Source organism: Dipodomys spectabilis, unplaced genomic scaffold, assembly GCF_019054845.1.
Source record: "Dipodomys spectabilis isolate Male_0828 unplaced genomic scaffold, ASM1905484v1 ptg000329l, whole genome shotgun sequence".
In the NCBI taxonomy this organism is placed as follows: Eukaryota; Metazoa; Chordata; class Mammalia; order Rodentia; family Heteromyidae; genus Dipodomys; species Dipodomys spectabilis.
In genome coordinates this window covers 4,094,495-4,118,533 of record NW_024871006.1, presented here as the reverse complement: position 1 = coordinate 4,118,533, position 24,039 = coordinate 4,094,495, and the positions used below count along the sequence as shown (strand labels likewise).

Here is a 24,039-nt window from a genome sequence, read left to right as displayed (position 1 = left end):
ACACACACACACACAAATACCAAAACAAAACCCCTATCCAAAATCAACCACCACAACAGAAGAACGTGCTGCTTGAAAGAAGACGTGAACATTACTCTTCTTAGTAGGAAGGGTCTGGCTTCCTGTGTCCTTGGCAAAGCCACCTCTCTGCACCTCCATTGCCTTCTCGGTAAAATGTGGAAGTTGGACTGTGCCCCTCCTCATTAACTGTTCATGTGTCAAGGGACACATAAAAATATGTGTCACCTGGAAATAAGTAAAAGAGGAAGGTGCAGCTCATAAACTCTAGCCACCCCTCCCCGCCACCCAGGCAACCGCTGTTGAGATCATCTATAACTCAGATCCTGCTCTCCCATTGAAAACTTTGAGGCCTCACACCTCGATCTTTACCAGCGCTGACTGCCGAGTTCCGAGTTCCTTTCCCATGACCTCCAACGGCTGAGACAAAGAGCGGACAGGGAGCGAGTGAATTGTGGGTTTATTAGTTCTCAGCCCCAGACAGTGCACTGCCAGGCCCCAAGGCTGGCATTCAGGATGGAGCTAGAGAGAGAGAGAAAGAGAGAGAGAGAGAGAGAGAGAGAGAGAGAGATCCCTCCCTGCCAGGCCCCAGGGTCATGCAGAGGTGGATGGGTAAGTCCTGATTGTGATTTAAAAACTCATCCTGGAAAAATAAACTGGTGCAAAAATTCCACTCTGGGGCCGGGGAGGAGGGGATGGATAAGGTCGTTCTGTGGCTGACAGTTCCCGCTCCATGTCTTCTTCCCAGGTTTCAGGACAACACGTAGACCTCCAGCAAGCTGGAGACGGCGTGCATGCGGTAGAAGATGCCGAAGGGCAGGCAGATGTTGACGATGGCTGCCCAGAGGGAGTAGCCGTAGAAATCCACCTCTACTCTGTTGCTGAAATGGGGGCGGGCCCCAAAGGCAGGCATGATCCACAGCTGTGTGGAGAGAGGAGCACATCAGAAGCCAACCCAGAATGCACTGGGGAGTCATTTCTGTGGGCTTTGCTGGGTTGCAACGGGATCCTTCTAGTTTGTTTGGACTCCGGAGGACTAGGGATCATGGCCAGGTGTCACGCTAGCATCTTGACCAGGCCCTGGCACTTTCTAATTTGCTCGGCAGTCTGCCCAGTTATGCTTGCTCATTTGGGACATCAGGTGCTGGTGGCTCACGCCTATAATTCTAGTTACTCAGGAGGCTGAGATCTGAAGGATCTTGGTTCGAGGCCAGCCATGGGCAGGAAAGTTCACTAGATTTCATTTCCCAAAATAACCAACAAAATGCACTAGCCTAGAAAGCTGGAGACCCTGAGTTCAAACCCCAGTACTACCAAAAAAGGAGATGGGGGGAGGGGAGAGAGCAGGAGAGAAAAAGAGAGAGAGAGAGAGAGAGAGAGAGAGAGTTGCCCATTTCTAGGTTAGGGTTCTACCTACTGCCCCTCTCCATCCCTCCTTCAGGACCCTCTATGACATGGACATTTCAATAAATGACATAGAAATTGCTACACACAGCTGGGTCTGCAGCTGGGGAGATGTATACAAGGGGGTGCTGGTGGCAGAACCAATCAGGCCCAGAGCAGGCTTGGCCAGAAGGCTGCTGTCTCCAGCCCTCCGGGAGCTCTGCCTCCCCACCCTCTGGCTTCCTCCTCTGCCTTCTTTCCAGGCCCAGGAGGAGGAGGAAGCTGGATCACTGTTGCACCCATCCTGGATGATTAGGATGCAGGCTGTGAGACAAGGACCAAAGGCCTCCACAGAGACTCTTCTCCCGCCTCCCCCCCCACCAATTAACCTTTCCGAGTTGCATTGCACCCCCACCCCCCAACCTGTTTGTTCTGTGAGCCAATGCTGTCAGAAATGACTCAGGCTCAGATACCTGGAAGAATAGACTCCAGGAAGGTGGAGTAATCCAGCCTGGGAGGAAGATCTGGGTGGAGCCTGGTGGGGGTGGGGGGGGGGGTGAGCACCAAAGCAAGACCCAGGTATCGTGAGGTTTTTGAACCTTATTGACTCTACTTGGTAGGGTCAGAGATTGGTTGATCACATTTTTTGTTTGTTTGTTTGTTTTTGGTCAGTCGTGGGGCTTGAACTCTAGGCCTGGGCGCTGTCTCTGAGCTCTTCAGCTCAAGGCTAGTGCTCTACCACTTGAGCCACAGCTCCACTTCTGGCCTTTTCTGCTTATGTGGTGCTGAGGAATTGAACCCAGGGCCTCATGCATGCAAGGCAAGCACTCTACCACTGGGCCACCTTCCCAGCCCCTTGATCACATTTTTCTTTAAAATAACACTGACTATGGAGGGGCTCTTGCATGAGGGTCATACCATGTGGGTGGGGTCACACTATGCAGTTGGGGTAGTGACTGTACAGGAGATTACCTGTGCCTTCACTCGAATATAGCTTAGTTAGGGCTGTTGATATGTCTCCTCTAGGTAGAATTTCACAAGAATAGAATTCACTCTATGGAGATTTGTTTTCTGGTGGGATATACATATACATATATATACACATATATATGTATCATACTTTTATATATATATATATTTCTGTGATGAGAATCAAACTCAGAACCTCTTGAATGCTAGGTAGGCATTTACTCTACCACGAAGCTGTATCCCAGCCCCAGGATATACCCATGTTACATTGATTTCCACATGAGAGATACCCTTCTATTGGAGTGTATAACCAAAAGCTCTGTTTCTTTGTTGGCTCAAATTTCATTAGGTTGTTTTTACTATTTGAGATGTCATGATCATCTCTTGCTAAGAGCCCCCATGTATATCAACATCCAAGAATATTCAAATCCCTTACATGACGTGGCACTGCATTTGCATATCCTCATCATACATCCTCCAGTTTACTTTAAACTCTGTCTCAAGCACTCTATTCAAGATATCTAATACAATCTAGATGTGATATAAATACTGGTTACATTATATTCTTTAGGGAATGACAGCAGCAGAAAAACTCTACCTGTTCATTGTAGGTGCAAAGTTTGGTTTGTGCCAGTACTGGGGCTTGAACTCCAGGCCTTGCCTTCTCATTTGATTTTCTTGCTCACGGTTCATCCTGTACCACTTGAACAATGCCTCCAGTACAGCATTTTGCTGGTTAATTGGAGATTGGAGTCTCCGGGACTTTTTTGTCCAGGCTGGTTTTGAGCCACAATCTTCTGATCTAGCTAGGATTACAAGGTTGAGCCAACAGAGGCCAGCTAGAATATTTTCCCCCTAATATTTTCCATTTGAGGATTTGCCTATAACCTGATACATGGAACCCATAGACAGAGGGCTGACCATACCCACATGGATGTTTGTTTGTATACTAGAAATTTCTTTTTTTTTTTTTTTTAGGGGAGGGTCTGGTCGTGGGGCCTGAACTCTGGGCCTGGGCGCTGTCCCTCAGCTCTTCAGCTCAAAGCTAGCGCTCTACTACTTGAGCCACCACACCATTTCCGGCTTTTTTTCTTTTTGCTTATGTGGTGCTGAGGAATCAAACCCAGGGCGTCATACATGCAAGGCAAGCGCTCTACCACTGAGCCACCTTCCCAGCCCCTATACTAGAAATTTCTACACTGGAGATCATTCTCTTTGTCTCTGTCTCTGTCTCTGTCTGTCTCTCTCTCTTTCTGTGTGTGTCAGTCTTGGGGCTTGAACGCTGGGTCTGGGCACTGTCCCTGAGATTTCTTGCTCAAGGTGAGCTCTCTGCCACTTAAGCCACAGCGCCACTTCTGGCTTTTTGCTGGTTACTTGGAGAAGAGTCTTTTGGACTTTCATGCCTAGACTGGCTTCCTACCATGATCCTCAGATCTCAGCCTCCTGAGTACCTAAACTAGGATTACAGGAGATTATTTTTATAGTAAGGGCATTTCCATACAGGGTTGTAGTTGCGATAGGTTTGTTTTTCTATTGGGATGTACCTTCACTACAACAGTTTCTGCCCTGAGGTGGTTCCATCCAACCAGTTTATTTGTACTGGCTGAAGCCTGTTGCTTTTAATTTAAGCAAATGAGATTGTGCCAGCATTTCTGCCCCCTTCCTGCCAGCTCCCCCCCAACTGCTGACAGACTGCTCACACTTGCTCACACTTACGCTGCGCTCCCCCGTTACTTCCTGAAGCTGCTCCAATTTTTCTGAGAAGCAGGCAGGTCACAAGTTGCAGAAGCAGTCACACCTCCCACAGGGGGGTGAGGGCCCCGCCCTTCACATTCCCTCTTACCTCCACCCAGCCTCCCACACCAGCCTTTCCTGGGACCCCTCCAGCTCTGCCTGCTGCCTTTATGTCAGAGGGCTGGGATATCATTGTGTGCTGGGTGAGGTGCCCTCTCTGATCCTGCTCCTCTCCTAGGGAGCTGTAAGATTTGGGGGGGGGTTGAGCTGGGGGGCAAGACAGAGAAAGCCAAGAGAACAAAGCCATGGGACTAGCCTTCCTCTGTGTCTGCCCTGCCCTCCCCCACTTCTACCTCCCCCTCTCCCCTGCCTCTACCTCCCCGCCTCAGCTACTCACGATGACATTGCAGAGCAGGAGGAACAGAGAAATGTCTTTCAGGCACCGGCGTCTCCAGTGACCCCTGGGGGTAGAGATGATGGCCACCGCTTCCGGCGGGCCTTCTAGAGGGCTGGCCAGCCTGGGGGTGGACGGGCAGGCGGGCAAGGCATGGAGGGCATCCAGGTTGGCAAAGGTGAGGCCTTGGCAGGGCTCCTTGTTGGGTGTCTCCCGGGGCTCCTCCCCCGGGGGCCCCCGGTGGAGGCTCTCAATGATGAACACATTCTGGAAGGTGTGCTGGGCGATCATGAGCAGAGCGTGGGCCAGGTTGAGGCCCCCCAGCAGGTCCCTGGGTGTGCCCACCACCACAGCCACGATGGAATAGTAGGAGATGGCGTACTGGCCCAGGGCAGCGCCCATCAGCAGGCCTACGTCCAAGGTGCGAGTGGGGTTCTTATGCTGGTCCATAGCCCGGCGGTCAAAACGGTAGATGACCGAGCCGCTCAAACTGACCAAGGTCATGAGTCCCAGGCAGACAATGTTGAAGCTGTAGTAGCTGACCAGGGCCTCCTGGGTGCGGCTTCCCTCTCCGCTCACTTGAACTTCATAGATGATGAAGACCGCCAACCCCACCACAAAGAGTATCAGGCCCAGGACCGGTCCAGCAAAGAAGGTCTCCCGGAAGAGGCTGACCCGGGGTGGGGCGTGGCCGTGGCCGTGGCTGGAGGTGAGCAGCCTGCCCACATTCTTCCACATGACGTATAACATGGTGGAGGCGAACAGGCTGTACTCGATGTTGAAGGGGTACAGGTAGAAGTAGCCCTGCTGGAAGATCTGGCAGATGGCCGTGTCGCAGGGACACGGGTCGCCTCCAGCCGTGCTTCCTGTGCGCTCCGCTGTGGGGAGGGAGAAGGTGGGGGGGGGAAGCTGGACTTCCTTCCTGTCCTCCATTCGCATCTTTGTAAGGAAGGGCAGGGGAGTTCTCTCTGCCAGTGACCACTGTAGCAGCCCCAAGGCTTTCACAAGCCTTGGCATGTTCCTTTATTCCATAATTGCTTAAAGAGCACCTACTAGGGTTTAGGTACCCACCAATTATAGAGAAATCTGAGTCAGGTGTAGTGGTGCATTCCTATAATCCCAGTGCTTGGGAGGATGAAGCAGTCTTCAGTTCAAGGCTAGATGGAACTACATAGTAAGACCTTCATTCAACACTACCTTCCTCCTCTCCCTCCCCCTCAAAAATCCAAAAGATAGAACTATCTGCTTCCCTCATTGTATTTCTTCAATCTCTTCCAGTCGGATTTCCCAGATTCCCAGATCCCTGAGCTAGGCAGGCTGACCTCCCCTGGACTGGTTTTCTTTTTTTTTTTTTTTGATCCGGTCGTGGTGCCTGAACTCTGGGCCTGGGTGCTGTCCCTCAGCTCTTCAGCTCAAGGCTAGTGCTCTACTACTTGAGCCACAGTGCCACTTCGGGCTTTTTTCTGCTTATGTGGTGCTGAGGAATCGAACCCAGGGCCTCATGCATGCAAGGCAAGCACTCTACCACTGAGCCACCTTCCCAGCCCCTGGACTGGTTTTCTTTTAACTGTATTTTTTTTTTTTGTCTTCTCTTTTTTGGTACTGGGAATCGAACCCAGGACGTTGCACTTGCTAGGCAAGCGCTTTGCCACTGAGCTACATCCCAGCCCTGGACTGGTTTTCATCCCCATCTGCACCATCTAGACATCAGTCTGCTGGGGGCTGGGTCATGTCCCCACTGGCAGGGGGTATGCCAGTGTCTTAAGGTGATGGCTAAAGGGGACCCCCAGAGAAACCCTGAAAACAGGACCAGGAGACCATGGACCCCTGTCTTCTTTCATGTAGCGCAGTGACTAAAAGCAGTGAACACTAGCACGTGCCTTCCAGACCCTGGGTAAGCTACTTCACAACCTCGCCACACATAGTTCCTGCATCTATAAAACAGGAACTTTCCCCCAACTCCCCACCTAGTACTGGTGGGGTTTGAACTCAGGGAAGACCTCATGCTCTCGCTTAGCTTTTCTACTCAGGCCTGGTGCTCTTGAGCCAGACCTCCACTTTCGCTTTTTGCTGGTCAATTGGAAAGAAGAGTCTCATGGCCTTTTCTGCCTAGGCTGACTTCAAACTGTGATTCCCCAGGGCCTCAGTCTCCTGAGTAGCTAGGATTACAGGCATGAGGCCATGGTGCCCAGCTAAAATGGAATCTTGTTCTTTTTTTGGCTGTGGGGCCTGAACTCTGGGCCTGGGTGCTGTCCCTCAGCTCTTCAGCTCAAGGCTAGCGCTCTACCTCTTGAGCCACAGCACCACTCCCAGCTTTTTCTGCTTATGTGGTGCTGAGGAATCAAACCCAGGGTCTCATGCATGCAAGACAAGCGTTCTACCACTGAGCCATCTTCCCGGCCCCCTAAAATGGAATCTTAATAGTACCTATTGCCAAGGGAAATTGCGATGGTTAAGAGGGTTCCAGACCTTAGCACTGGCAAGTCATCACAACTGTCTTCATGATGGAATAACTATTTGTTACTTCCCTTTCCCAGGCAGTCCCGTGAGATCGTAAGCTCCCTTCCTTCCCTGGTCCAGATCAGATCCTTCCCCTTTCTTTGGGGGTGGGGGGGGGTGGGCCCTTTCTAATGGCCTGGATTGCTCCATGGTGGAGCCCAGGCTGAGACAATCTGCCCCCTGTCCTTGCTCCTGCTCCTCGTCATGTCGTGGAGCAGAGCTGGAGTGGGAGGCGGCCCCTGCGTTCCACCTTTGCCACTATGCCCTGTGACAACATGGTTGACTGACTGCAAATGCACCAAGGCCCACCCAAGGCCGGGCCGCCACCGGCCGTGGCGAAGGAGGAACTCACGGTCAGAGGAGAGGCGGGTGTGGCTGGCGTTGCCGTGAGCACTGCTGTAGGAGTGAGCCTGGTGCACCGATTCATCCACCACGGCTGCCATCCAGATGGCCAGGTTGGTAGTGAGGGTGAACATGAGCCCACACCTGTTTGGGGGATGGGGGACCAGATACCCACAAAGCTTTGGCTCCTTGTGGGTCAGACAGAGGTAGTTTAGGGAGCTCTCCTGAGAACGAGAGGGGGTTACAGAAGGCCTGTTCACACAGAACAGAGTTGCTGAGCTTGGGGGTAATACTCAGCCCGTGTGGAGATGCCACCTCACAGAGATTCCGGGCATTTCCAGAGGCTCAGTGCCCACCGACCCCTCCCTGGGGACGGAGGCCCCTGGGGTCTGGAAATCACACTGACAAAATGGAGGTGGGGGGAGGGGTGGGGGAGGGGTAAGGCAGAGGCTTGGCTGAGACCCACTCTGGGGAGCAGGCAGAGCAGCCGCGCCCAGGCTGGACAGCTCTCTGCCCTGGATAAACCCTGTGGGCACAATCATTGGGCTCTGGGTCTCACCGTGTCAGGTCCAGGTGGACGTGAATGCAGTCTTTAGCAGAGACCCAGAGAAAGTAAGTCTACGTTGAGAAAGAGGAAAAGTCATTACCTTGTAGGTGGGGTGAGTTCTAGTCCATATTCAGTCTACCCGTGGAGCCCTTATACTAACTGATCAGGGTCACTGTAACTTTACAAAAGGAGGCAGGGAACATTTTCTACAATAATACAGTCTGTGTGAAAGAAGTGGGTCTCAAGCTGGGCGCTGGCGGTTCACGCCTGTAATCCTAGCTACTCAGGAGACTGAGATCTGCGGATCATCATGGTTCAAAGCTAGCCTATGCAGGAAAGTCTGTGAGATGCTTATCTCCAATTAACCACCAGAAAACTGGAAGTGGTGCTATGTTTCAAGTGGTTGAGTGCTAGCCTTAAGCAAAAAAAGCTCAGGGACAGCGCCCAGGCCCTCAGTTCAAGCCCCAAGACCCAAACAAACAAACAGGTTTTTTTATTACTTAAAGGTTTGCAAAAATCTCACCTATAATACTCTGGTAAGGCCAAGCCCTGGTGGCTCATGCCTGTAATCCTAGCTTCTCAGGAGGCTGAGATCTGAGGATCAAGGTTCAAAGCCAGGCTGAGCAGGAAAGTCCATGAAACTTTTATCTCCAAATGACGACTGAAAAGTCAGAAGTGGAGCTGAGGCTCAAGTAATAGAGTGCTAGCCTTGAGTACAAAAGCTTGAGGACAATACCCAAGCCCTGAGTTCAAACCCCAGGATCCACACTCACACAAAACAATGGAACTTGGGCTGGGAAGGTGGCTCAGTGGTAGAGCGCTTGCCTTGCATGCATGAGGCCTTGGGTTCAATTCCTCAGCACCACATAAACAGCAAAAGCTGGAAGTGGTGCCGTGGCTCAAGTGGTAGAGCTCTAGCCTTGAGCTGAAGAGCTGAGGGACAGTGCCCAGAGTTCAAGCCCCACAACCGACAAAAAACAAAAACACAAAAACAAAAACAATGGAACTTGATTGAAAAACCCTAGCTATCAGAGACCCTGCCTCTTAAACAAACACAGGAACAGTGGTGGCTGGGTGGTCACAGTCACAGCACATCCCCTGGGCTGGGAATGACGTCCTCTGGGCACCCACGAGGGCATGCCAGGTTCTAGGGACAGGGACTGGTGTCACAACTCACACCTCCTAGGTGTTGACTCTTGGCACTTCTTGGATTGAAATAAAGTCGAGGTGCCTCCAAGCAGGAGCTCACATTTAGGTATTACTTAATTACTCAGTGCTCCCACATTTACGGACTCATGATCTTCACCTCTGTCCTATCCCATTTATTTCATGACTCGGGGCAGAAGGAGGCGTGGATTCCAGTCTCCTGATTCCTTGCCAGGCCAGTGTTGGCTCTTCTGCATCACACTCAAGGACAGGCCTCCCACCCACCTGGACAATGACAAACACAGCCTGGATGAGGGGGTGCAGGATCTTGATGGCCGACTGGCACTCAAAGAAACTGGAGTAGTAGCCAGTCTTGAAGACATCCATGACCAGAGTGCAGATCCCGAACAGCACCAGCCCACCTGGGAATGGGGGTGGAGGGGGAGTCAGCAGGATGGTAGCCATGTTTCAGAGAGAAGGGGGAAGGACTTGCAGAGCAGAGGACAGGCCTTCAGGATGAGTGGCTAAATGGGTGGCTGTAGTGAGTGGATGGATAGATGGATGGATGAATGGGGAATAGATGAGTGAACACATAAATGGGCCAAGGGGTGGATTGAAAGATGAACGGGTAGATGGAGGGGTGAGTGCATGAATGGATAGACGGATGGATAGGCTGAGGGGATGGATGGATGGTTGGATGGATGGATGAATGGGTGGATAGATAAATGAATGGGTGAACATACGAATGGGTCAATGGGTAGACTGAAAGATGAATGGGTAGATGGATGGATGAGGGAATCAATAGCTATAGATGGGCAGATAGGCTGGGAGGATGGGATGGTTGGGTGGGTAGGTGGGAGCGTGGATGAATGGATGGGAGAAGGGATGAATGGGTCAACGGGTGGACCGAAAGATGGGTGGGTAGATGGAAGGATGAATGCATGAATAAAGAGGTGGCTGTTGGATGCAGGAGGCTGGGAAGATGAGTGGATGGATGAATAGAGGAATGGAGTGGGCAAATTCAAGAGCTGAACAATGAAGAGGTAGATGTGCAGAGGACAGCGTCTGAGGCGGGCAGGTGGATGGAGGTTTGACTGTGTCCCCTTCCTCAGAGGTGCATGGACGAGACACACGGGATCTGTGGAGACGCAGTGTTTGCTCTCCCTGCTCCCCATCACAGGCTCCCCGTGACCTTCGCTCTGCCGTGGAAGCTGAGCAGTGGGCAGCCCATCCCATCCCTCCTGTAAGGACCAGTTCCCTGGCCTCCCTTCCGTCCCATCCACCTCGGTGGGCTCATTCATTCTCACCTCTCCAGCCAAACACCCCAGCGCTGCAGGACCCGGCAGGCCCACCCCCTCCGTCCCCTCCTGCCCCCCTCCCCCGGCACCTCGGAGCCAGATGGGGCCGGCATGCGCGTCCAAGTAGGGCACGGCGTCGGGGCAGCGCGCGCTGCGCAGCAGGTAGAACAGGATCCAAAGCACGGCCAGCAGCATCATGGCCGTGAGCAGCGCGAAGACGTCCGTGTCGTACACGGCCACCTTGTTGAAGGCGCCGCCGCTGATGAGCGTGCAGGCGAGCAGGAGCACGTTCACCGCCAGCAGCACCGACAGCAGCCGGCCGCCCTTCTTCCACACCTCTCGGGGGCCCCTCGGGGGCGCCGGCGGGCTCTCCTTGGGGCCCGGGGCCAGCTCCTCCGACATGGTGGGAACGAACGGACGCGTTGGGGGGGCTCACTGCAGGGGAAGAGAGGACCGGGCCTCAGCTCAACTTCGAGGGCGTGCATTCGTTCTGCATCTGCATCGTATTCCTGGATTTGAGGATGGAAGAGTTCCTAACTGGGGAATGGAGGTTGGTGGGGGTGGGGGCGCTGGGGAAGGAGGAGGAGGAGGAGGAAGATGAGGAGGAGAGGAAGAGGAGGAGGTCAAGAAGAAAGGAGAAGAAAGGAAGAAAGAAAGGAGATGGAGAAGGAGAAGATGAAGTTGAAGAAAGAAGGTGAAAGAAAGAAGAGGAAAAGAGGGAAGAGAAGGAGGAGAGATGGAGGAGGAGGGTGAAGAGGAGGAGGAGGAGGAGGAAAAGAAGAAGTGGAGGCAGAAGAAGAGAGGAGGAGGAGGAGAAGGAGGAGGTGAAGACGAAAGGAGAAGAAAGAAAAAGAAAGAAAGAAAGAGGAGAAGATGAAGTTGGAGAAAGGAGGTGAAGAAAGAAAGAAGAGGGAAGAGGAGAAGAAGGAGGAGGAGGAAGAAGAGGAGGAGGAGAACAACAATAAGAGAGAAGGAGGAGAGGAGAGGAGGAGGAAGAGGAAAAGGAAGAAGAAGAAGAAGAACAAGAACAAGAAGAACAAGAAGAAGAAGAAGAAGTGGAGGAGGAGGAGGAACAGAAGGAGGAGGAGGAGGAAGAGAAGAAGAAGAAGAGGAAATAATGGTGGAGGAGGAAGAAGAGAGGAGGAGGAGGAAAAGGAAAAGGAAAGGGAGGAGGAGGAGGAGGAGGAGGAGGAGGAGGAGGAGGAGAAGGAGAAGGAGAAGAAGAAGAAGAAGAAGAAGAAGAAGAAGAAGAAGAAGAAGAAGAAGAAGAAGAAGAAGAAGAAGAAGAAGAAGAAGAAGAAGAAGAAGAAGAAGAAATAATGGTGGAGAAGGAAGAAGAGAGGAGGAGGAGGAAAAGGAAAAGGAAAGGGAGGAGGAGGAGGAAGAGGAGGAGGAGGAGGAGGAGGAGGAGGAGGAGGAGGAGGAGGAGAAGAAGAAGAAGAAGAAGAAGAAGAAGAAGAAGAAGAAGAAGAAGAAGAAGAAGAAGAAGAAGAAGAAGAAGAAGAAGAAGAGGAGGAGGAGGAGGAGGAGGAGGGGGGGAGGGAGGGAGGGAGGGAGGGAACCAGAGCCTACATCGCTCCCTCCCCACGGCCTGGGCCGGACCGGCTCTTGGCGGCCGCACTGGGGGCACGCGGGGGGGGGGGGGGGCGCACCTGGCCGGGCCGGGCAGCGGCGCGGAGCCGGGGGTCCCGGAGAGGCGAGCGCGTCCTCTGTCCCACGCCGGGCTGCACGGGCGCTTTATACCCACGGGGGCCGGATGATTTACAGCCGCCGGGGCTCGGCTCCATAAACCTCTCAGCCCCGCTCACATGATCCATCTTGTTCTCCCAGCTGAATTTAGGGAAGAGAGCGTGAAAGCCAGATAAGGAAAGATTTATACTTAACCTATTAAGAACCCCCCACCCCCGCCCCTGCCCCGTCCCCCCCGTTCCCCCCTTTCCGCACCGCGGCACCCAGGGGACACCCGGCCCCGCGCCCCCCCCCGCGCGCCCCGGGGCCCATCGAGGCCCCCAGGGGAGGCCCTACAGTCGCCCCACCCCCCTCCTCCCAGCCCTGTTGCCCACCATGCCTTTGATCTCGGCTGCGAACCCCCGATCAGAGCACCGGTTCCCCTTTTCCCCGCACCTGCCCTCGGGGCGATGGGAGTTCCCTCTCCCTCCGGTCTCGCCCTGGCCTTGGCCGCGGCGCCCCCGGGGCGCGGAGTTCCCGCGCGCCTCGCCCGGCTCTCCGGCGCCCCCTGCCGGCGCGCGGCGGCGGCGGCCGCGCCGGGGAGCGCTGCGTCCTCCTCCACGGGTCTGGAGAGCGGAGGGCGGGGGGGGGGGGGGCCTTCACGCCCCTGCGGACCCCCAATCCTGGGGAGGCTGTGAGGGGTGAGGGGGAGCGGTCAGCGCCTCACCATTCCCTCCATCCGTTCTCAGCCCCCCCACCGTTGGCGGGTGGAGGAATCGGGAGCCGCAGCCTGGGCGCGCTGGTGAGGGGGGGGGTCCCCGAGCTGAGCTCCAAGGGAGGGGCGTCGGGGGGGGAGTGTAACCTTTGGATCTCACCTGGGTCAGCTCCGTGCGCGGAGAGGCGGGGCGTTTAGGACCCAGGGGAAGCCCGGGGGCGGCTCCCCGGGGCGGCGGGAACCCCCCCCCCCCATCCCCAGGCTCAGATGTCCTGGTAGCGCCCAGCCCGCGGCTCCCCGGGCGCTGCTCCGCACCCTCCGTCTGCGGCGGCCGGGGCTGGCGGCCCTGGCCTCCCCCGCCCGGCCCCCTCCCCGAACCCCCATGCCTCAGCCCTAACCCTGCTGCCCTCCCCCTCGGGGGGCACTTCCCTGCGGCCCCCACCCCCCACCCCGGCCAAGTCAGGCGCCATGAACGACCAGTACCACCGGGCGGCTCGGGATGGCTACCTGGAGCTCCTCAAGGAGGCCACCCGGAGGGAGCTCAACGCCCCCGACGAGGACGGCATGACCCCCACCCTCTGGGCGGCGTACCACGGCAACCTGGAGTCGCTGCGCCTCATCGTGAGCCGCGGGTGAGCTCTCCGCCGCCGCCCCGGCAGGGCAGGGGGGTGGGGGACCCCGGGACCCCGTGGCAGGTTCACGCCTTCCTCTGAGCTGGCCCCTTCCCCTGCCCACCAGGCCTGGCAGGCCCGGAGGGAGGCACACGTGGAGGTGAACGCCGCGGGAGGCTGTGCCCTGGCTGTGGGGCTGGGAGGAGAGGAACTGGGATTGGGGAGTCCATGATTGTGGGAGACCAAGGTGGGAGGGGTTGCCTGGGATTCTTGGGAGCAGGAGTGAGGGGAAAGGTGGGGGCCAGAGAGATGGCTGGAAAATCTCAGAGCGCCCCCAAGTGAGCACTAGGAAGGAAGGGGTGGGGGCCCTGGCTGCCCACTCCCCAGCCGAGCAACCGGAAGTCAGCCCAGCCAGCACCCACTGCTCCCCGCAGGCTGAGTCTCAATAACCCCTTTCCTTCCTTCCTTCTTTCCTTCCTTCCTTCCTTCCTTCTTTCCTTCCTTTCTTCCTTTCTTTCTTCCTTCCTTTCTTTCTTTCTTTCTTTTTTCCAGTCCTGGGGCTTGAACTCAGGGCCTGGGCACTGAGCTTCTCTGTGCTCAAGTCTAGCTCTCTACCACTTGAGCCACAGCACCACTGAGGGCTTTGTTTTCAGTGTATGTGTCATTGAGGAATAGGACCCAGGGTTTCATGCATTGCTAGGCAAGCACTCTACCACTAAGCCACATGCCCAGGATTTATGGGCACTGTCCCCAGTACTAAATGTCACTGCTTCAGCCACCTCATTAACTCTCCCTGTAGCTCCCCCCCCCCCCCCAGCAGGACACAGCTTTGCACTGGGAGACTGTGATGTCCCTTGGGGCTTCTGTCCCCACTCCTCTCCCTGAAGTCATCCTGCTGGAAGGTCAGACCCAGAGTCCAGCTAACCCTTGAGACAGGGGAGGACTTTGGAGGTAGCAGTTGAGGCACGCAAGTCCAGGGCCAGGGAAGATGAGGAGGGACTAAGTCACGGTACTGGGAACACACCAGTTTAAAGGAGAGTCTGCCCTGGCCACCTGGCCAGCCTGGATAGGAAACATTGTGGAAGAGATACTTTAGGAGGGTTCATAGAAATTCCTCTGGTCCCAGGGCAAAAGGGGCAGGCACCGAGCTTGCACTCATGTTGGGCACAGGCCTGAATTTATGGGGGTGAAAGACTCCCCCTGATCCTAGCTGCTCCTTCAGCAGCTAGCTTTTTTGTTTCAGGAAGGCCCACTGGGCTGTTTGCCTACTTCTTGATCAGAAAGACTCATGGGAGCCTCATAAAGGGGTCTGGAGGGGAAGAGGGCACTCCCTGGGTGCCCCAAGTCCTGTGGGGATAAGGATGGGTGCTCAGTGGGTGCGGGTCTGTGTGGACACTGTCCTGAGAACTTGGTAAGTATAGGGGCAGCTGAGCAGGGTGGGGTGGGAGGAATGAGAGGAGACACAGACAAGGGAGTGATTCTTCCCGCAGCCTTGGAGTGGCCTCGCGATCTCATTAGTGTGGGACAAGGGCCCAGTGCTGGTTTCCCAAAGGCAGGCAAAGTTCAGGGGAAGCCAGCAGAGGCTGCCCAGGAGGGATAGAGCCTGGTATGAAGGGTGTTGGTGGTGGTGGGGCAGTTGGCACTTCTCCAGCCAAGCTACCAGCCTCACATGGCTTCCAGAGACTCAGCAGCCAGATCAAGGTGGCTAGGTGGCCAACCCTCCTCCTCCTCCTCCTCTTTAGTCCTGGCTGCCCCTGCAGTCCCCTCCTGGCCCAGGCCAAGGCCCGACACCTGCTCTAACACTGGCTTTGCCAGGCCTGGCCCAGCTCCCTGCAGACATGGCCGTGTCCACTGTCAGCAAGCACCGCCACCCCCACCGGCTCACCAGGCTCGCTCAGGCCCACCCCCTTGTCCCCTTTCACAGCCACCCTGGAACACGTGGCCACGCTCACCCCCTCACACACCTGCCTAGAGACCCAGACTCGGCCCTGGCCCACCACTTCTCTGGGCCAGTTCCCCGCTGGGCCCATGAATAATTCACCTCTTTCTCTCTGAGCATCAAATATTTATCCCCTCAGATTCCCAGCCCTCAGTTCTCTTGGGGAAGGCCCCGCCTTCTGCGAGACCACGCCCCCTTGTGGGCGGGAAGCCCCGACCAGGCCCCGCCTTCCTCTAGACCACGCCCCCCGTGTGGGCGGGGCCGCGCTTCCTTGGACTTCCTCTAGGCCGGTTAGTCCTTTCAGGTTGATGACAGCAGATCCCCTGGGAGTCTCGGAAGGGCGGTCTCAGTCCCATGGGGGGCCCATGGGATGCCTTGCCCGGGGAGGGGGGAAGCTCAGCGAGGCTGGGGGAGGGGAGCCCCGACAGCCCCGTCCCCAGCTAGCTCGGACCGGCTAATCATGGCTCCCCGCGTGTTGTCTTCCCACCCCCCCCCCCCGCAGGGGCGATCCGGACAAGTGTGACATCTGGGGCAACACACCGCTGCACCTGGCAGCTTCCAATGGCCACCTGCACTGCCTGTCCTTCCTGGTGTCCTTCGGGGCCAACATCTGGTGCCTGGACAACGACTACCACACGCCTCTGGACATGGCGGCCATGAAGGGCCACATGGAGTGCGTGCGCTACCTGGACTCCATCGCGGCCAAGCAGAGCAGCCTGAACCCCAAGCTGGTGGGCAAGCTGAAGGACAAGGCGTTCCGCGAGGCGGAGCGGCGCATGCGCGAGTGCGCCAAGCTGCAGCGCAAGCACCACGAGCGCATGGAGCGGCGCTACCGGCGCGAGCTGGCCGAGCGCTCGGCCGACGCGCTCAGCTTCTCCAGCCTCACGTCGGCGGGCACGCTGAGCCGCCGCCCGCACCACGGCCCGGCCCCGGCCAGCCAGCTGCCCTACTCGCAGGCCACGCTGCACGGCACCGCCAAGGGCAAGACCAAGATCCAGAAGAAGCTGGAGCGGCGCAAGCAGGGCGGCGGCGGCGGCGGCGAGGGCACCTTCAAGGTCTCCGAGGACGGCCGCAAAAGCGTCCGCTCGCTGTCGGGGGTGCAGCTGGGCAGCGACGTGATGTTCGTGCGCCAGGCCCCCTACGCCAACCCCAAGGAGTGGGGCCGCGCCCCGCTCCGGGACATGTTCCTCTCGGATGAGGACAGCGTCTCCCGTGCCACGCTGGCGCCCGAGCCGGCCCACTCGGAGGTCAGCACCGACTCCGGCCACGACTCCCTGTTTACCCGCCCGGGTCTGGGCACCATGGTGTTCCGCAGGAACTACTTGAGCAGCGGGCTGCACGGGCTGGGCCGGGACGAGGGGGGCCTGGAGGGCGCGGGCACGCCGCGGGGTCGGCTGCACAGCTCGCCCAGCCTAGACGACGACAGCCTGGGCAGTGCCAATAGCCTGCAGGAGCGCAGCTGCGGGGACGAGCTGCCCTGGGACGAGCTGGACCTGGGGCTGGACGAAGACCTGGAGCCCGAGACCAGCCCCCTCGAGACCTTCCTGGCGTCCCTGCACATGGAGGACTTCACCCCACTGCTGCGCCAGGAGAAGATCGACCTGGAGGCGCTGATGCTGTGCTCCGACCTGGACCTCCGCAGCATCAGCGTCCCCCTGGGCCCGCGGAAGAAGATGCTGGGGGCCGTGCGCAGGAGGCGGCAGGCGCTGGAGCGCCCGCCCGCCCTGGAGGACACGGAACTGTGAGTGGGTGGGCCTGGGGGGGTGGGGGACAGTGTGGAGGGAGGAGCTGACTTTTCAGGAGTGGGAGGGGGCTTAATTGTGTGTGTGTGTGTGTTTGTCTGTCTGTCTGTCTGTCTTCGGGCTTCAGCTCAATGCCTGGACACACTATCCCTCTTTTTTTCATCTTTTCAAGGCGGGTGCTGTACCACCTGAGCCACACCTCCATTTCCAGCTTTTTGGTTGTTACTTGGAGATAAGAGTCTCATGGACTTTCCTGCCCCAGCTGGCCTTTGAAACCACACTCATCAGAGTAGCCGGGATTGCAGGCGTGAGCCACTGGCACATGGCAACACAATATTTTACAAAAGCCAAGCTGCCACTAATTAATTACAAGAAGCCCCACTCTTCAATTATCAGACTCAGAAACAGAAGCTGCCAATTTAATGACTAGAAACTGTCCTTTTTGGTGTGTGTGTGTGTGTGTGTGTGTGTGTATTGGAACTCAGGGCCTCTTGCTTTTCTTCTTTCTTTCTTTCTTTCTTTCCGTCTTTCTTTTTTTCCCTTCAAGTCTGGCACTCCACTACTTGAACCACGTTTCCACTTCTGGCTTTTTTTTTTTCCTTTGCTGGTTAGAGGTAAGAGCCTCACAGACTTTCCTGTTTGGGTTGGCTTTGAACTTTGATTCTCAGATCTCTGTCAAGTAGCTAGGCATGAGCCACTGGTCCTGGCTACTGGAGACTATCTTATCACAGCGCATGTGCAAGGCATCTTTATGCTGGAGATACCAGCGTGTGGCACAATGGGCAGCTTAGTGCTGATGAGATTGCTCTAGTCATAGCAATCACAGCCAGGATGTTTTTAAGCCTTGCCACCTTTCAGGGCTGAGCCTTGAGCAAGGACTCCTGTGAGTCCTGCACTATACCATCCTGGGTGTAAGATGACCAGGTGGTGGCTCCCAGGTTAGGTAAGAGCTCACCTTGTGCCCTGTGGCTGCTCGGTGCAGAGCTGGTCTGTGTGGCTCTAGAGCTTGAGCACTATTCAAATCCCATGGCATGGAGGGTGTGGCACCCATAAGGTCTCCTTACCGTCTAAGCCTTCACCAGCCAGGTACCAGGGTCTCACACCTGTCATCCTAGCTCCTCAGGAGGCTGAGATCTGAGAATCATGGTTCAAAACCATCTTGGGCAGAAAAGTCTGTAAGACTCTTACCTTCAATGAACCAGCAGAAAGCTAGAAATGGAGGGGTGGCTCAAGTGGTAGAGCACCAGCCTTGAGGAACACAGCCGAGGGACAGGGAACTCAGGGACAGCCCTGAGTTCAAGCCCTACTACTGGCACAGAACAAACAACAAAACCACTACCGCTGTCAGCTGTCATCTAAGGCTGGTTTCTGTCTTTCCTCTGCAGATAAAACAGGGGTTTTGCTCCCCAGACCAAAACGAATTGCAAGTTGCCACAACCCACCCGAGGGGCCATGAGGTTCTCACAAGTCGCCAGCCCTGCAGCCCCTCTTTCCCCCGGGTGCCAGGACCACGTAGGGCATCTCCTGTGCCAGCCTATCCGCATCCTGAAGCAGAGTGTATGGCCTGTGGCACCCACAGGGGCAACGAAGCATTCCGGACACCTGGACCTCCAGCGTCCTGCAGCCCCTGAGCCATCTCCGTCTGGGAGCCCTGAAGTACCAGGCCAGCCCAAGGGACTAGACATCCTTGGAGCTGGATCAGGATGGGGTTAAGAGGGAGACACGACTTGTGTTAGGGGTATTGTCTCTCCTGCTTCTCCTCATCCCTCCTCAGAGGGTCCTGTTTTCTATCTTAGGCTGGAGACTTGTTTGCTTCCTACTTTGTGTGAAGGGAAGAGTTTGGGCACCTTCCTCCTCCGTCTACCCTCCTGGGGGCGGTGAGTCTTTAGCCAGGCTCTTCAGCCAAATGCCCTGCCTTTCAGTTCCTACTGTATCCCCCCCTCCGCCCTCCCCACAACACCAGTTCCCTCTCCTCTCTCCACAGTGGGCTGGGGTGGTGGGCTGGCCCCCTTCCCAGTTCACCCTGGGGCAGAGCCCATCTTATCCTTCTCCAGCCTACCCAGGTCACTGGATGCAAGGTGCTAGAGCAGCAGGCTGCAGTATTAAAGTCTCTAGGCCTGGTGGGCACAGCTGGCTGGAGAATGGCATCTGCCAACTGCCTCACAGTCTCCCAGGTCCAGAGACTGGGCACAGCAAGGGACAAGGCCAAGTGTGGGGAAAGCTTGCCCAGGAGCCCGGGGCTCTGTGTGTGTGTGTGTGTGTGCGCGCGTGCGCATTGTGTTAGGGTGGTGGGTGGGTTTTACTCAAGCCCTGGCTCAGAGGGTCCTCAGAGCACTTCTCCAGGTCAAGGTCAAGGAGAGGGGAGAGGCCACTCAGCTGCATATTCCCAGCTCACCAGTCAGGCCGTTTGTCCTTGTCAGCTGAGGACCCCATCCCTGACCTCAGCTCAGGAAGCAGCTGCTGCTGGGAGCAGAGCCCCAGCTCCAGCTCCAATCTGAGCCCTTTGACTGGGCAGACAGAAAGAGGTCCCAAAGACCTTTCTGATCTGTCTGTCTGGGGTCCCTGTCCACACACATGCCCAGAGCAGGGGTGTGAAGGAGATGGTCCCTTCCCCACGGAATGATCCTGGGAGGCTGGCTGCCTGCCATGATCGCCCCAAGTGCAGCCCATACCCCTTTCCCCCTGTTCTCTGGCCTGGGCCTGGGAGCATCCCAAGTGCCGATTCGTGCTTCTCAGAGCCTCAGGTGCTGTCCTTTCTCATCTGTTCCCTGTTTGTTTACTGCCTCAGCCCCTCCTGGCCCCATGCTGAGGTGGACCAGGCTCTGCTTCCCACCCCTGCACACAACCTCCCCCCCCCCCCCCGCCCCCGGCTCATTATAACTTTTGTAGAGAATGTTCCATCTGCTGGTCGTGTGCATCTCCTGTTCTTTTAGTCATCTGAGGGTGGGAGGGACGGGGTGGAGAGTGTGAAGGGTGGAGGGCTGAATCCCCCATAGGTCACACCTGTCTACAGGGATTACCTCCCACGTCCATGGACCCTTGTCCTGCTATGCTAGCTGGCCCAGAATTAGGAGCTGGTAAAGAGAGATGGTTCTTTCAAGGACAGGATCAATCAGAAAAATCCTCAGGACGCTGGGTACCACTTGTAATCCCAGCTACTCAGGAGGCTGAGATCTGAGGATCACAGTTTTAAGCCAGCACCGGCAGGAAAGTCTGTAAGACTCTTATCTCCAATTCGCTAGCAAAAAGCCAAAAGCGGAACTGTAACTCAAATGATAGAGCACTAGCCTTAAGCAAAAATGCTCAGAGACAGTGCGAAAGCACTGAGTTCAAGTCCTAGGACTGATGTGTGTGCATACACACGCATGCACACACACACACACAGGATGTCAGTGTCAGAGTTTGCATAGCAACCATCTAGACGTTCTGGGCAACCTGAAAAGCTGAGGCCTGTAAAGGCAAAGGGCTAGACTCAGAACACAGGTCTCTAGACTGCTGTAGCTCTGTTCTTTCCACCAAGGCCACCAATGAGGCTGAATTTCCATGGTGCCCACCCAAGCCCTGTGTGTGCATACGACCCCTACTGGCCAGCCTGGTTACTGCAGCCACCCACTATAAAGAGTTGCCGGTGTTTTCAACAAGCAAAGGGAGGTATCCTAACTCGAGTCAACCTTTTCTTTTTTCTTTTTCTTTTTGCTTTGTGTCAATTCTGGGGCTTGAACTCAGGGCCTTGTGCTCTCACTTGGCTTTTTCACTCAAGACTGGCCTTGCACCACTTGAGCCACAGCTCTGCTTCTGGCCTTTCGTTGGTTAATTGGAGATAAAGAATATTACAAAACCAGGCACTGGTGGCTCACACCTGTAATCCTAGCTGTAATCAGGAGGCTGAGATATGAGGATCTTGGTTCAAAGCCAACCTAGGCAGGAAAGTCCATGAGACTCTTCAGTTAATCACCAGAAAACCGGAAATGGCACTGTGGCTCAAATGGTACAGTGCTTGCTTGGCTTGAGCTGAAGAGCTCAGGGATAGCACCCAGGCCCAGAGTTCAAATCCCACAACTGACATAAAAAATAATGTCACCAATTTGTTTGCTCAGTCTGGCTCTGAACCCTGAGCCTCGATCCTCAGATCTCAGCCTTCTGGGTAGTGACTCATTTCCTTAGAAGTTTAGATCCTCCAGGTTAGGGAAACACTGAATGTTGAGAAGGATCAATGGTTCTCAGTGTTCGGTGGTTTAGATTGATTAATAATAATACAGACCCCTTTCCTGAAGAACCTACATGGAGCACACACACTCAGAGGCCGTTCTGCTCTTAATTTCAGGCATGTCATGGCGTCAGGGACCCAGGATCCCCTGGCACCCTGGGTTCAGGAGCTTTGGTTAGATGTCTGTGAGGTCCAGAGACTCCATGGAGGAGGAGGTGTGGGGCGAATCAGAGGCGGCTCCCTGGTGCACATGCGCCCCACTCACATTTAACAGTCAGAAGGGGCTGGCTGAAGGTTGTCGAGCAGCCCCTTGACTACACAGCTGTAGGTTTCCCAGGGCCTCCCGGCCTTTCATTTACTCCCGCGTTAGGGCCAGCCCCAGAGAGGGTGGTGCCCCTGTCCCTTCACCTCACGCGCTCACGTCCCCTTCGCCGAACTAAGACAAGACAGAGAGGTGGCAGGACAACTCGAGAGACAGCTTGAATGTGAGGCAGCAGAACTAGCCCTCGCCCTTCAGCGGTGTGACCTTGGAGTCAATGACTCACCTCTCTGAGTCTTTTCTAATATTGAAACAGGTATTATAATAATACTGTTAACCCTGCAGATTATTAGGAGGGTAAAGAGATCCTGATTATAAAGCACTTAGCACACACCTGATATTTAGTATCAAGTAATAATGGCTGTGGTTAGAATGGCCCAAGGCGGGGAGGAGTTGGTTGGATTCTAGACAGGCCCTTCAGAATCCTGATCTGAGAATGAGCACCATCTTCCTCCCCAGAGCTATCTCCAACAGCCAGCAGGGGGCGCTAACAACCCAGCCAGTGGCCAGGGAATGGGCAGCTAGTGGAGAGTGGTCTCCATCTAGTGGGAGGCCCAGGGGGAGGCGCTAGGTGGTCCTGGGATGCCAAAAGAGCTGAGCATCTTCTCTGGAGGGTGAGCCATCCCCATTATGCTGCATCTGAGCCTCAGATGCACAGGGGAGTGTTCCCTGCCCTGGCCAGTTAGGCAGGTGAGGTTGCTGGGAGTCTCACTTTGTAGATAAAGCGATTGCATATCTGAGCAGTTATGCGATTCGTTGTTAAGGAGAATTCAGGCTCCTTGAGATGGCCACAAAGGCTACCCACGGGGGGGGGGGGGGGTGCATGATTCTCTTTTTAGATTGTCATTCTATGCAGCCCCGGTTGGCCCTGGACTCTAGCTCCTCCAGTCTCAGCCTATCCAGCGCTGGGACTACAGCCATGCATCACCACTTCATTCAGCTCGGTTGGTGTCTTTCTCTTCATCTGACTCCCCCTAGGCTCAGGGTGCCTGCTCCTTTCCCTGTCCCTGCCCTTGTCTGTCTCTGCTGGAGCGGGAACCCGGAGCCCAGCCTGTCCTTCAAGGATTTCCTTCTCTCCGTACCCTAACTCCACACCTAGGCAAGCCTCTGGAGAAGCCAGTATGCAGAGCGTTGGGCTCCATGGTGGGCGCTCTGAAGATCTGGCCTCATCAGCTACTGCACAGCCATGGCCTGGTCCGGTCAGCTAACTCCTGCACAAAGGGTCTCCGGTGCCTTCATTATCGTGAGATTTGCTTGGCAGAGTTGGTGTGGCATGAGGCTCCGTGCCAGGCCTGGCTGCCCATCATAGTGGAAGCCACGCTTACTCCTTGGTCCCTGGCTCCACTCGGAGGGGAAGTGCTTCATGGTGTTTTTTCTTCTTTCATACAAGGAAATTGAGCACAGAGATGTTCAAAAAATGAGCCCAAACCCACACGCCACTGGAGAGCAGAAGAGCCCCGAGTCCACCCCACACAGGCTGGCTCCCACTGCACCACGGTCCTCTCAAAGGAGCATTTATTGATCACCTATTGTATGCCAGCACGTCACATAAGTGATTCCAATTAGTCCTCATGAAAACATCATTGAACATGACAAGGGATTGTTATGCCCCATTTGATGGAGGAGAAAAACCAATGTCAGGGGCTGGGAAGGTGGCCTAGTGGTAGAGTGCTTGCCTAGCATACATGAAGCCCCGGGTTCAATTCCTCAGCACCACATACACAGAAAATGCTCGAAGTGGTGCTGTGGCTCAAGTGGTAGATGCTAGCTTGAGCAAAAGAAGCTCAGGGCCAATGCCCAGGCCCTGAGTTCAAACCCCAGGACTGGCAAAACAAACAAACGATGTCAGGGTTGCTCCCAGGTCATTGCTCAGGTCACACAGCAATGAGGAGCACAAAGAGGACCCAGCTCTCTGGCCTCTTTTCCGAGCTGTGTCCCTGTCCAGCGGCCTCTGGGCGGGCCCCTTCCTTGCCTCTGGGTGGGTGGCGGCCGGGAGCTTCCTGAGATTTCATAGCTGAAGGACGAGACTCCACAGGCCTTAGACAGGCTCTTTGGGGGCCCCACCTGCTCCATGGGAGATGGGCCTAGGCACAGAGGGGTGGGGTGGGAGGCTGCAGGAAGCTGCGGGTGTCTGTTTCTTCCCCCTCTGTCTGCATTCTTTATTCCCTGGGTCCACATGGAGGAGGGTTCTGGGGATCACCAGGCCCTTTCCTCTCTGAAAATGCAAATCCCATGGGGACTGCTGGGGGGGGCAGCTAGTGGGTGGCCTGGCAGGTGGAGGGGGCACCGGGGAAGGAATGGGGTCAACTACTGCTCCCCACTGCCCTGTGGTACTTCTGTCCCACACAGAATGAAGCCAGACCTCCCACTATCCTTTTTTGTTGTTGTTGTTGCGGGTCGTGGGCCTTGAACTCAGGGCCTGGGCGCTGTCCCTGAGCTCCTCCAATGCTCAAGGCTAGCGCTCTACCACTTGAGCTGGAAGTGATGCTGTGGCTCAAGTGGTAGAGC

The 24,039-nt window shown here is 55.8% G+C and overlaps 2 protein-coding genes across 3 annotated transcripts; one reads left to right on the top strand and one right to left on the bottom strand.

Moving 5' to 3' along the window:
- Window positions 1–769: 769 nt before the first annotated feature.
- Window positions 770–10,732, bottom strand: Otop2 (otopetrin 2). Its single transcript, XM_042665490.1, has 6 exons — window positions 10,420–10,732; window positions 9,318–9,454; window positions 7,899–7,957; window positions 7,350–7,483; window positions 4,502–5,376; window positions 770–940 (listed from the first exon to the last, which is right to left on the bottom strand). The coding sequence occupies exons 1-6, from the start codon at window positions 10,730–10,732 to the stop codon at window positions 770–772; spliced, it is 1,689 nt and encodes a 562-aa protein (XP_042521424.1).
- Window positions 10,733–13,168: 2,436 nt separating this feature from the next.
- Ush1g (USH1 protein network component sans) lies at window positions 13,169–18,499 on the top strand. Of its 2 annotated transcripts, XM_042665483.1 has the most exons (3): window positions 13,169–13,345; window positions 15,766–17,004; window positions 18,391–18,499. In XM_042665483.1, the coding sequence occupies exons 1-3, from the start codon at window positions 13,182–13,184 to the stop codon at window positions 18,392–18,394; spliced, it is 1,407 nt and encodes a 468-aa protein (XP_042521417.1). In that variant the 5' UTR covers window positions 13,169–13,181; the 3' UTR covers window positions 18,395–18,499. The 2 variants fall into 2 exon arrangements, with proteins under 2 accessions (XP_042521417.1, XP_042521418.1); XM_042665484.1 differs by lacking the exon at window positions 18,391–18,499 and having other exon boundaries at window positions 13,182–13,345; window positions 15,766–17,008.
- Window positions 18,500–24,039: the final 5,540 nt, after the last annotated feature.

Coding starts and splice junctions, on each gene's coding strand:
- Ush1g (XM_042665483.1), top strand. CDS start 13,182: ATGAACGACCAGTACCACCGGGCGGCTCGGGATGGCTACCTGGAGCTC. Junction 13,346..15,765: donor CGCCTCATCGTGAGCCGCGG/GTGAGCTCTCCG, acceptor CCCCCCCCGCAG/GGGCGATCCGGACAAGTGTG.
- Otop2 (XM_042665490.1), bottom strand. CDS start 10,732: ATGTCGGAGGAGCTGGCCCCGGGCCCCAAGGAGAGCCCGCCGGCGCCC. Junction 7,484..7,898: donor GTCCACCTGGACCTGACACG/GTGAGACCCAGA, acceptor TCCCCCAAACAG/GTGTGGGCTCATGTTCACCC. Junction 941..4,501: donor TCCTGCTCTGCAATGTCATC/GTGAGTAGCTGA, acceptor CTCTCCACACAG/CTGTGGATCATGCCTGCCTT.